The sequence below is a fragment of the Calonectris borealis genome, chromosome 1, assembly GCF_964195595.1.
Source record: "Calonectris borealis chromosome 1, bCalBor7.hap1.2, whole genome shotgun sequence".
Classification (NCBI taxonomy): domain Eukaryota; kingdom Metazoa; phylum Chordata; class Aves; order Procellariiformes; family Procellariidae; genus Calonectris; species Calonectris borealis.
This window is the reverse complement of record NC_134312.1, coordinates 189,935,014-189,947,339: the sequence shown is the minus strand read 5'-3', so window position 1 is coordinate 189,947,339 and position 12,326 is coordinate 189,935,014. Positions and strand designations below refer to the sequence as shown.

The window sequence follows — 12,326 nt, the reverse complement described above, 5'->3', positions numbered from 1 at the left end:
GGATTTTGCCAGGGTTTGCCCAGTGTAATGTGAGTGGGAGATAGCACATGGTGACTTTCCAATTCGTAACTTGGACAAACCTGAATGGAAATTCATAGCAAAACCAATACTTCTAACCTATAGGCTTTTTTTCCCTGCCAAATTTGAAAGCTTTTGCAAGCAATGATTGTGTGAGAGCTTCTTGAAGTAGATATGAGACTATGTGATGCCAGGTTTTGACTGATCTCAATTAGGGTGCCCGTCTTTTTGATCCTGAGAGTCAGGTGCTAGTTTGGAGGTACCAGTCTGGTCCCAGCCTCTCCGTACTGGAGCAGCAGACCTATCTTTGGAGATGAGTCAGTGATGCAGGTAGGTCAGCCAACAGTCCTGTGAGCGCTTCTGGCGGCTGCTGCTCTTGTCACCAACAGGGCTGTGGGGCAGCAAACTGGTGAGGCACCAACTCTCACTGCTTCTGCTGCGATACTGGCTCCACTGCAGCACGTTCTGCTGTCCCTGTGGCATTAGCAGGTGAGGGCAGCAGCAGGCTGTGTCAAGAAACCATTAGGTCTGTGCTGTCTGGTCCCTGGAGCTAGGTGGAAGCAGCCTGTGGGTCAGGACGTTAAAGTCCTTCCTGTGTTTCAGTACTGCTGTATTTAGCTATCTTAATAGCTGGAAATTTTAAATGGGTATCTGTTTTAAAAGTAGAGTAGATCTAGGTACCTCAACAATGATGTCCTCAGTGGGGTCCAGATTTCTCTTCCTGTGGGATATCCCTGTTTCTGCTGGCTTTGTTTCTGCTTCAGATACTACCTTTCAATGACTGTAACTTTTGTACCTTTCTTTTTTTGAGGGCTCTCAAATTATCCTTATCAAGTCATCAGTGACTTAATCTTTATTTTCTTTAAGATACTAAGATTGCCCTGCATGATAGTCATTTCTCTGTGGGTTTTCGCTTTGCTTGAACAGTTACCACCTTACAATACTTGCTAGTCTTTTAGTTGGTATAAGAACTCCTTTCCTTTGCTGTGGATTTTAATCTTAATATGAAGAAATAAAAATTATCTTAATAATGAAGGCAAAAAAAGCCATACATCCAAAACAGTTTGCAGTTTCACTTCAGAACTGTGCTATACTAAGGTGTAGGTAGATGGATTAGAGACTAAGGGGACTTAAGTATTCTGTAAACAAAAGATAGCACAGCTAACAAATTATAGCAGTATTAGGAGGCTGGGTCAGTATTTTCTTCAGAAAGTTACTAGCACAACTACTTATCTGAGCTGGTTGCCTATCTTTGAAATGCAAATCAAGCCCAATAGTTTACCTTTGTGAGATGCTGTATGCTGTCACTTTATGCACCAAAATGTGGTATTTAATTAAAAAATTTTTTGAGAGGACATACAGAAATTATTATTATGGAACAAATTGCCCCAGTTTTCATAGTTGTACATAATAATCTAACATTTTAGTAATTGGGTCTCATCATAATGTTTGAGTTTTTCCTGTAACTAAATTGCATGCTCTTTTTTTTTCCCCCCAGACATGTGGAATGTTGATCACTAAATTAAGACTCCGTTATATGGGCTTTACTGTTCAATATGTAAACCATGTTCTTTCCAATTTGTAGATTCTTGTGGACACTGTTTGGGCTTTGTCCTACTTAACAGATGGTGGAAACGAACAGATACAAATGGTGATTGATTCAGGAGTTGTACCTTTTCTAGTTCCCCTTCTGAGTCATCAGGAGGTTAAAGTTCAAGTAAGTCTGGTTCAGTTGCTATTGAATAGTCCTTTGTAAGCTATTTTCTAAAAAATGGGCCTTAGAGTATTTATTAGTGGAGTACTGAGATGAGCATTTATAGCTACATTTGCTGCAGGTAAAACTGAACAAAAAATGTTACCTACACTGGGGAAAAAAGATTATTAAAATGAAAGAAAACTCAAACAAAGCAGTTCTAATACAGCTTTAAGTAAAGTGGCCGGTTAAACATTAACTTCCATTGTGTGATTACCAGCAGTGCCTTCCTTTTGTAGTCCTAAAATATTTAATGACAACAGATTTTACGTTTTCCAGAATTCAAGTTATATGCGCTCTTTTCTGTTGCTACGTTTGTGGTTGTGCATATTCTGTCTGAATAGCTCATGAAATCAATTTAGTATTTCGGGACCTTTTGAATGTTAAAATATTTACAGATGCTGAGTCCTTTTAGTAAAGTAAATCTCTAATTAGCTACAAAAGGTAGGTTAACTGAGCTTGTTTGATTAATTTCAAAGACAAAGGGAAACTAAAAGTTAGTTAATGTGTGCTTAATTTTTATAAATCAGCTGTTGTAATTGGGAACTTTTTGACGTATCTGTGCATTTGTTGTATTTGTTTAGTTTGTACTTTGGATGAGACTTGGCTGTGTTGAAATTTGTCAGACCAGTTCACTTGATGAAAAGGAGTCTCTCCAGTATTCTGTCACTTATAAAGCATTCACTAACGAATACATAAAGGTATAAAGTCCATTTCTGAAAGTCAGCTGAGAGTCAATAAAAGAAAAGTAGTTGTGGGTTTTTTAATTCTGTAGTGGAGAGCTGAATGGAGAAGTAAGCAACCTTGGCAGACATAGTCAAAGCCTAGAAACAGTTAATGTAATTGTAACTCAGATCAGATACATGATGAATTAACTCTTCTATTGTTTTAATATTCTTGTAATTTCTAATCTTTGCACTTTTTGACTTGAGCTGCAGTGTGTCTATTCAGTAAAATGCTGTACTGTGTGTTTCTGTTTTGATGAAACAGTACCCATTTTTAGGATGTAGCTCAGAAGATGAAGTGCTAAATTGTATTTTGCAAAGTGTTTTTATAAAGAGACATCTTAAAATGATCTTTGTTTTAGCATAAGTAACAGCAATGTCTTTAACATGTAATTTTTTTTCCTTCCCACTTTGGATATTCAGACAGCAGCACTGAGAGCAGTAGGCAACATAGTAACTGGTACTGATGAACAGACACAAGTTGTTCTCAATTGTGATGTTTTGTCTTATTTCCCAAATCTCCTGACGCATCCAAAAGAGAAGATAAATAAGGTATGATTTGATTCTTCCTAACTTAATCTTTTTGTTTAAGAGATAAAACAGTAGTCTGTAGAATATTACAGAATAATTTCTTACAGCTATTATTTCCGGCATGTGAGCAATTTTGTGTAAAGACGCAGCCTTTGAGGGTGGTGCTTAATTAAGGCTAAAGCCAAACGGTCATAGTGAGGACCCATGCATTGGTGTTGATGCCTAGTGCTTTTTGGGAGGACTGATGGTTTTTGCTTTGGAGCGTGATACTTCTTTTTCATTTGCAAATTAAGTAGCTGTCTAACTTGCATTATAGTTTTTCATAGCTAGAGTATTACTTTTGGTTGAGTCCGGTGAGTTGAGTAAGATTGATCCAGTTTTTCCACTCCAACTTTTCATAGTGGAGTTTGTTCTCTTGTCCGTCTTCACCTTCAAGGAAGTAGGGAGTACCACTGTCTTTTTCTGAAAACGGTCCCTGCATTTCATAGAATCATAGAATCATTAAGGTTGGAGAAGACCTCTAAGGTCCATGCCCACTAAACCATATCCCTAAGCACCTCATCTACACGTCTTTTAAATACTTCCAGGGATGGTGACTCAACCACTTCCCTGGGCAGCCTGTTCCAGTGCTTGACCACTCTTTCAGTAAAGAAATTTCTCCTAATGTCCAGTCTAAACCTCCCTTGGTGCAACTTGAGGCCATTTCCTCTCGTCCTATCACTAGTTACTTGGGAGAAGAGACCCAAGAAGAGACTTGGGTGTTGACCCACCTCACTACAACCTCCTTCCAGGTAGTTGTAGAGAGCAATAAAGTCTCCCCTCAGCCTCCTCTTCTCCAGACGAAACAGTCCCAGTTCCCTCAGCCGCTCCTCATAAGACTTTGGCTCCAGGCCCTTCACCAGCTTTGTTGCCCTTCTTTGGACACGCTCCAACACCTCAATGTCCTTCTTGTAGTGAGGAGCCCAAAACTGAACACAGCATTTCCTCTCCTTCCTTTTGGCAGAGGTAACTTTGCTGCTGCAAGGACTGGATGGAACAGGGGGGTTTAGATGAAAGTGATCAGTGCCCTCTTTTCCACAGCTGTATTTCATGTTACTTGCGGGTTTTTTTAATATTGTGTCATCTTCCACTGCAAAGATGGGTCTGGCTGAGGAGGAGGCTTTTTTGTTTAGCTTATGTGATTCCCCAATTTAGTGTACCATTGAGGGGAAAACTATTTGTGAGGAATCTCTGTTTCTTCAGGCCCTGTCAACTGCCAAGAGATCTGAAGAAGTTATCTGTGATAGTTCAAACTGCTGTGATTTGTTTCTGCTTGCCCTTCTAACTCTTAGAAAAGAATGATTCTTTCTTGAATGCCAAGAAAGGAATTATTTTTGTATAAGGGGAGTCTATAAATGCTTTGAGTTTTGTTTTAAGTGTATGTTGTGAGGGGCAAATATAAATAAAAGCCAGATATACATCCTTAAAAAATGGAAGCCATTATGGTTTTTTCCTGAAGTACTTCATAATTGGCTGCTTGCCACATCTGTTGGTTTTTTCCTTAAGATTAGAGCCTTTTTAAGATGTTCTTGACAAGTATCCCCCTTTGTAACTAGAAGTTTGTAACTGCCACTAGAGAGATGTTAGCTATGCTGATGAACCACCCGAAGGAGATTACTGCTGAGTAAGGTCTCAGGACTGAGAGTCCTGTCCAATACTTAATGGGAGGCCTTGAATGAGCTTTCTGAGCTTCACTTCATGTTTTAGGAAGAAAACAGGAGTTGGAGTTGGTCTTCCTTGTATCAGCACAGAAAGCTACTACTGAGCTGTTAAGTCAAATATTACAGGATAAGTCCTTTTTTATATGAGGTTTTACCAGTTTTCCTATTTTCTTCGCAAAACCGATCTCAAGTTTAAAACATGGCTGTGACACCAGCATTGCAAAGTGGATATAAGGTTTAAGTCAGTATTGCTTCCAGTGTATGGAGCCACTCCTTGTGTAAGTAATAATCTGGCCCTGTGAATTAATCATACAATTTCACATCGATCCCGTGTGTGCTTGGCTTTCACAGTGCAATAAAAGTTTGTGTGCTGAAAGTGCTATTGGGGAGGAAACCTGGAGGCTCTGTTCAGTGATTGGTCATGGTACGATTTTAGGTTTTGAGGTTGTTTTGTTCGGTTGGTTTCTTTTTTTTCATCTGTTGACTATTTTTTTAAAAGTGTTTTGCTTTTTTATTTTGTCCGATTGTAGGAAGCAGTTTGGTTCCTTTCCAATATCACAGCAGGAAATCAGCAACAAGTTCAGGCTGTAATAGATGCTGGGCTAATCCCTATGATCATACACCAGCTGGCTAAGGTCAGTCAAACTATGAGCTATGCAAGTTGTCATCCTCTTTTTATAAATCTGACACGAGGAGTCTGTGATTTTTAATAATAAGCTTGACAGATGTTTCCATGCCGATTTTAACGGGCTATTAATTTTATTTTTCAGGGGGACTTTGGAACACAAAAGGAAGCTGCTTGGGCAATTAGCAATTTGACAATAAGTGGAAGAAAAGATCAGGTATGTGTAGTGGGATTTCAAATTGTCACTAAAACGTTGCATATGCAGCCATTTGTAAGAAGCACAATGTTGAAAGCACGTTTTTTTCATTATTTAGGTTGAATACCTCGTACAGCAAAATGTAATCCCACCATTCTGCAACCTACTCTCAGTAAAGGATTCTCAAGTGGTACAGGTGGTGCTGGATGGTCTGAAAAACATCCTCATAATGGCTGGTGATGAGGCTAGCACAATAGCTGAAATTATAGAAGAGTGTGGAGGTAAGTGCTTATTAAGCTTTTAAAAAAATTAATTTGCTGGATATTATTCTGTCTTCCCCTTGCTGCTGTTGATATTTACTATGGCATTTTTTTACCATGGACTATTTGAATAAGCAAGTGAGACTTTTGTAATGAGAGAAGTGACTTTTTTTTTCTATTTAGTTCGGTTTAGCGATGGTCATGTTGGAGGCAATTGCTGAAGGAGCTTTCTGTAGCTTAGGTATTTTTTAGATTTAAATGAAAATTGTACTGCTTTTCATTTGATTATTGCATATACTTTGTTCTGTGGTAAAACACACAATTCTTGCTTTAGTTCATTACCTTGGAAGCAGTTGTTAGGATCATAATTTCATTACAGACCAAAGCAGGATGAGGAGTCTTTTGGATATTGCAATCCAAGTTTTAACACATGCTAATTAATGTATTATAGTAAGGTACCAGTAAAGGGATGTTGAAGAAAGTACTACACTGGAAGTTTTTCCCTTGTATTATTCCATATCCAGCTTGAAAATCCATCGTGACTAGTGTTTTAAGCTGCTCTTGGTGTGAGGCTTTGTCGCCTTGTTGTTTTAAGCTTGTATGCAACACACAAATGTAGCCGCTTCCTTTTGGTGATACACAGAAAGCACAATGACCAAAACCAAAGCTATGTAGCAGACAGAAGAATTTTTTTAAAAAAAAAAATAGAGAGAGTTTGATCTAAAAAGAGACAAGATTCCATTATCTCTTCTTCATAAAATTGGGTATTCCATGGCACGCAAAGTGTCACAAACTACTACTCTTTCCTCTTAGAGACAAAGGTAGCTACTGTGTAGATAATATTTGCAAACTGAGCTACATCTTTTCTAGTATGTTTCAGTAGTAATGTTTCATTATTTTTCTTAAGTTTTTTCAAAGTAGTCAGTAACTCCAGTTTAAACTTACAAAACTCTTCGCCATTTTCTTTTATTCAGGATTAGAGAAAATCGAAGCCTTGCAACAGCATGAGAATGAAGACATTTATAAACTAGCATTTGAAATCATAGATCAATATTTCTCTGGTGATGATGTAAGTATGCTAAAGATTGAAGAGTATATGTGCTGTGCTGTTAGCTTAGTAAGTATGTTGTCATTGTTCCTCAGTTCCAGTTGTCATGAACATAGGTTATCTGGGAAGTCAGTTTTCCTGCTCCCTTTTCAGTACAGCTTCCCTTAATTGAAAGTCTTTGAAGAGTTTCTTAATACCAAGAATTTTCTTTAGCGACATCAAGATGACTACTCTGGTTTTGCCTAATAAATTGATTGACGCTGACCTAATTTTGTCACACTGACATGTAAATTGACACATAATTATTTGTGATTAGAATCTAAACAGTACTCTGGCTCTCCTTTTTACTTTCTCATACCTCAGTGTTTGGAGGGGGAGGTGTGGATCCTTACTTTCAGATAGATTGGTGTATTTCAGCTCTGTAATTGCTCAGTCTGGCTTCTGCATTGAAGAGAGTCATCAAAACTGTTAACACTTTCTGCAAATGATTGATCTAGATCACCTGATATTTTGTTGCACTCTGATTAGGTATTTTGACCCTTTGGGTTCTAGCTCTTTCTGCTGTTGGCTGCTGGTGAGTGCCTCAGAAGCGCTTCAACAAGCAATTTGAAGACAAATAATAATCATCTTTTCTAGGCCATCCAGGGTGTCTGTAGTTCTGCAGCCTAGCAGAACTACGTCTTCGATTCTTCTCTTAAATTGAGCTCTCCAGATACCAGTTCTAACTTTAGGACTCTAACTTTAGTTAATTTTCAATTCATGGGCCCATCATGTGATTGCAAAGCTAGTCACCAGAAGTTAAGATATGTGCAAAGTTCCCTATGCTTGTAATGATTCTGTGAGCAGTGTCTAACAGTCTTCATAATGGCTCTGAGATTTCTGTAGCTAACTGAAGAGCACAGTCTAGTTGATGCGGGTGAAAAAATATCCCTTTTGAGGTTAGTACTCCCTTTTGTGCATTTACTTTTTACATAAACTAATATAATCTTTGCCTGATTTGCTGAATTTACCTCCTTTACTCAGGAGCAAGACTTTACTTCAGATTATTGTTTATACTGTTAGCATGTTTTCTGAGGCTTCTGAAACTCGAAATCATAGAAATTCCGTGATTGGCAGATAGGAGTTAAAACATAAAACCAGACAAATTTTCAGGCAGTAACTTAGTAGGAAAATAACCCTTGTCATTTGAGGACTGGTGGAGGGGAAAAAAAAAAAAAAAAGAAAAAAAATCCAACTTGCCCTAGGGAGACAAGAGACTGGTTATGTTAGCCTGCTTGGCAGTGTTAAGATTGACTGCCCAGGAGTATTCCTGCCTTCTGTCACTTCAGGATCTTCTATATTCTCATGAGACGTTGCTGGCTACTAGATATCCCTTCATTGTTAACCTCATCTGCTCCTTTGCTGAGCCCAGTAAAGTGCACAGGCATGTACTTTAGGACCAGCACTAATGGCTTCCTGTCTTTAGTTTGTTGTGTTAAAGGCATGTGAACTTAGGTAATGTTACTTTGTAGTATCCCCGCAGAAGGCAGAAGTGCTAATTTATCAACTCACAAACATTTTGTAAAGCATTCTGAAACCAGATTCGATCTTCATTTGGGCATGACATGCCCCACTCTTCCTTCTGCGGAATGTTGCTGTCACCAAAGGCCTTAATCTCTCCCTCCAATTTAGGTATTGTCACCTAAAGTAAAGAGGAACAAAGTTCTGACGTCCACACTACTCCAAGGCCAGATCTCAGAAAGCTATGTAGACCCCCCACACAAGGGCTCTTACCTGCTTCAGAGTGAGACACGGTTTGAAACGAGGCGTATGGTTCCTGCAGCCTGGTTTGTAGAGGTGGCATGTTGAGGGAATAGATGCAGCTGGTGATTTGGAGGAGATTGGGTAGGGTTTGAAGTTGTGCGTGTTGATGCTACTGACCATGTTATTTGCTGTTCCTAGAGGCAGTAAATACCTAAATTCTAACAGCTCTGAGGAAGTTGGGTGAAGTTGGATACTGATGCCTTTCATTCTATATCCATAGAGTAATTAAGTACTTTCGGTTTAAAAAAAAATTCGGATTGCACTCATGAGAGCTGTATAAAACTGCTCTGAAATGAGTAATTCTAAATCCTTCAGATTCTGATAGGAGATACTGAGTACACTTTTAAGCTTAAGTATTTCTATCAGCTGCCGATAAAAATTATTTTCATGTTGAAAGAAAATGGGAGAAAGTACAAAACTAATTTTGGAATTCACAACTAGTGATTAGCCAACTCCAGAAGTACTAAAAATTGGCATCAAAAATTAAATCGCACAGCTAAAATAGCAAGTGCTTTGACCAAGCAACAACCCAGTCTCTAACCATTACAATTTTCTGTTTCCCTAATAGTATTAGAACAGAGTTGATGTGTTGTTCTTTTTAAACATATTTGAGGAATTGAATTGGAAAAACTGATCTAATGTTTTTGCGATAATATTTAAAAAAAAAAAGAAAAGATGAACGTTTGTGAATCTCTTCTATGTGTACTGAATTGTGCAGGGAATTGGCCTCTCATGTCTTTTTGTTGTTGTATTTTATAGATCGACGAAGATCCCAGTCTCATTCCTGAAGCTACTCAAGGAGGTACTTACAACTTTGACCCAACGGCCAACCTTCAAACAAAAGAATTTAATTTTTAAGTTCAAAAAAAGTGCAGCTTCTCTGTCCCACACCAGTATGAAGCACCACCAGATGGCTACCAAGAGAAGAAACAAAAGGCTCCAAGACACACATGCCTCTTCGTTTTGATGCTTCTAAAGCAAGCCATGTATCGGTCACTTTGCAGTTGCCAAACGTCACTATCACATGGACTGTAAATGCATATGCATGATCTCTTAAACTGTTTCAGAATTCTTTTTAACAGTCCCAACTACCTTTTTTTGCCTTTTTCCTGGTGCCACATGCTGACAACCGCGACCTGCAGTTTTGTTAAGAATATTCCATAGTGGTGGCACATTGGCTTTCCACGGAAAAGTAGCTTCTTTGGAAAATGGTGCGCTGTGGATCAAGACACTTTGGTATGATGCATAGATTTTGGAAGACTTTACAGGGGCCCAGTTTGCTCTGAGCCTCCATCATCGTCCTCCACAAACATATTTTCATATACTTTATGTGGAAGAATAGATTCAAAAATGCAAGCCAAATGAATCTCATTGGTGAAACTGAAAGAAAAATAACTTAAAAAAAAAAAAACTTGGCAATTGATTAAACACTTAAGTTTAAAACAAACAAAAAAACTACTTCGGCTATCAGTAATTGATGTGTGTTCATTAACTGCCTCAGAAACCAGGGTTGGAGAATGAACTGTAGATTTGGACTGGTAAAGCTTTTGCCATTATACCTAATTTTTGAGAACAGCGAGCCCTATTTGACCACTCACTTCAGCCTGTGTGTTCCTGCTGTTTTGAAGTAATCAAATGCTGTGCATGGTATTTTACCTGAGCTACAACCTGTTATGGACTTGAACTTCTGTTTAAGCTGAAAGCAAGAGTCCCAGACTGTAGGAAAAAAAATTCTGTCCAAAAATGTATTAGTTAAAAAGAATCTTGCTTTCAACTTTCAGTAGTCAATATATTTTGTTTTAAATTGATAATTGGATATGGTTGATTTATATTGGGTTTAAACTGTGGAGCTTTCATGTTTACTGTAATTTAGTCTTAAACTATTTTTTACTTAGTAACCAGTGCTTATGATGATGTGGTTGGCAACAAACCAGCAACTACTTAGAAGCGTCATAAAAGCTTCATTCTTGGAGTATTGGAAGAGTAATTCAGAAATTAGTCTCAAATCTTACGTGATTAAAAAAGATACAAACTGGTTGATGTGTGAGGCTGTATGGAAGCTGCCGTTATTCAGCATAAACCTGATGTGCAGCGCACATTAAATAACTTTACATAAGGTATGTGAGGTCATTGCTTTTGGAAAATCGTCTGACCCAGTCATTTTCAAAGGGATTTTGGTATTGCTGGGGTGAAGATCGATAATTTTGAAATTCTGTAAGCTGTCACACAAACTGGTTTTGTTGCTGTTGTTTACTGGGTGTAATTTCCCAATGCATTGATGTGAAGGGATAGAAAAATCTAAACTAATTTAGTTATTGGATGTGGGTTGTATTTACTGTGATGAAGATAAGGACAGATGCCATCAGAGCTTTGTGGATCAGCTGTTTTTCCACTGATGAACAACGCATAGCAGGTGTGCATTCATTAAATATATATCTGCCAAGGTGGAGCCACTTTAAAGAGTGAGTTGTCTTGTATCTCAGCTGGATACAAGCGTATGTTTAAACTGCAAGATTTTTACTTGCTAGATAATCTGTTTTAATATAGTGGTTTGGCCTCTGATTATTTATAGGTTTTATAAATTTTAGAATCAATTTCTCTTTAAGGTGGCTCAGATTTTTCAACTCTTGTGCACATAAAATTGAGTTGAAGTTCATTGTGCCTTTTTTCTTTTCCCAAAAGTTGAGTTGAAGCTTCATATGGTAACTGCATCCTATTCACACACTAGTCTAAAATCTTGAAACTGTGTGGTGTTCGCTAAAAAACTAAACAATAAAAAGTCAAAGTTAGGTAAGGTCACAAAGGTTTTGTGAAATTAGAGTTCCAGCAGATGTTATTGTGAACAAATACTTCCCCCCTTCTAATGCAATTTAGTCTCCCTGTATGCCATATAGACTGACGGATACCCTGTTCAGCCTGCACTCACTATTATCCCAGAGATTACAGACAAATTGATATTGAAACAACAGTTTTCCAGTACTGTGAAGATTTGATCCTTTTCTTGCACTCAATGCATTACATTAAAAGTGAACATCGGAGAACTGGGTAAGGCAGGACAAAGCATTTGCTCAGTTCTTTCTGTTGTGACCTTATCAGCTTTTGATTGGGATTGCACCATTTCATAGTTAATAAAGGAAACAAAGTATATTGCTGCACTTTTACGTTTTCAGAACAGTGTTTAAATTGCATTGTTTTTATTATTTTTTTAAACTATCAGTTAAAATAGACTAAAACGTTCTTTCAAAGAGGCATCTAAATGTGTTCCTAATTTTGTATATGGGCTTAGGTTTTGTAACCAATAAAAAGCTGCTATCAAATACTATAAAAAATTCAAGAACTTATTTTGAAGATTATGAAACTGCTTAGTCTTCACGGATTGACTTACGGGTTTTTGTCTTTGACTAGATATCAGTTAGCAGAACTCCACATCAAAGTTTGAAGTATTTACAAGAATGAATAAAGTAAGCTAACGCAGTCATCTCTGAAACTCTGGATGCTGTTCCAGTACGGAGTTTTATACTTTTTAAGGAGATGTTTCCCAAATGTGTACAGGAGGCTGTGGTAAGCGGGCTGCAGCTGATCCACATAACTACTGAATAGTGACTTCAGTTTAAAGGCTTGAAGGTGCACCGTAGCGTCAAGGAACTTTCACAGTCTTTTTCCACCT

General features: G+C 37.9%; 1 protein-coding gene across 7 annotated transcripts in view; it reads left to right on the top strand.

Moving 5' to 3' along the window:
• Window positions 1-11,988, top strand: part of KPNA3 (karyopherin subunit alpha 3) — a 53,119-nt gene extending 41,131 nt beyond the window's left edge. Inside the window, exons 11-19 of one of the 7 annotated variants that reach the window (XM_075139657.1) lie at window positions 1,604-1,735; window positions 2,356-2,472; window positions 2,920-3,048; window positions 5,258-5,362; window positions 5,498-5,569; window positions 5,667-5,829; window positions 6,783-6,877; window positions 8,528-8,692; window positions 9,419-11,988. In XM_075139657.1, coding sequence (XP_074995758.1) covers window positions 1,604-1,735; window positions 2,356-2,472; window positions 2,920-3,048; window positions 5,258-5,362; window positions 5,498-5,569; window positions 5,667-5,829; window positions 6,783-6,877; window positions 8,528-8,692; window positions 9,419-9,517 — 1,077 coding nt within the window. In that variant the 3' untranslated portion in view covers window positions 9,518-11,988. Of the gene's footprint in view, window positions 1-1,603; window positions 1,736-2,355; window positions 2,473-2,919; window positions 3,049-5,257; window positions 5,363-5,497; window positions 5,570-5,666; window positions 5,830-6,782; window positions 6,878-8,527; window positions 8,741-9,418 lie in introns of all 7 variants that reach the window. The other 6 variants (XM_075139658.1, XM_075139659.1, XM_075139660.1 and 3 more) reach the window with 6 other exon arrangements.
• Window positions 11,989-12,326: the final 338 nt, after the last annotated feature.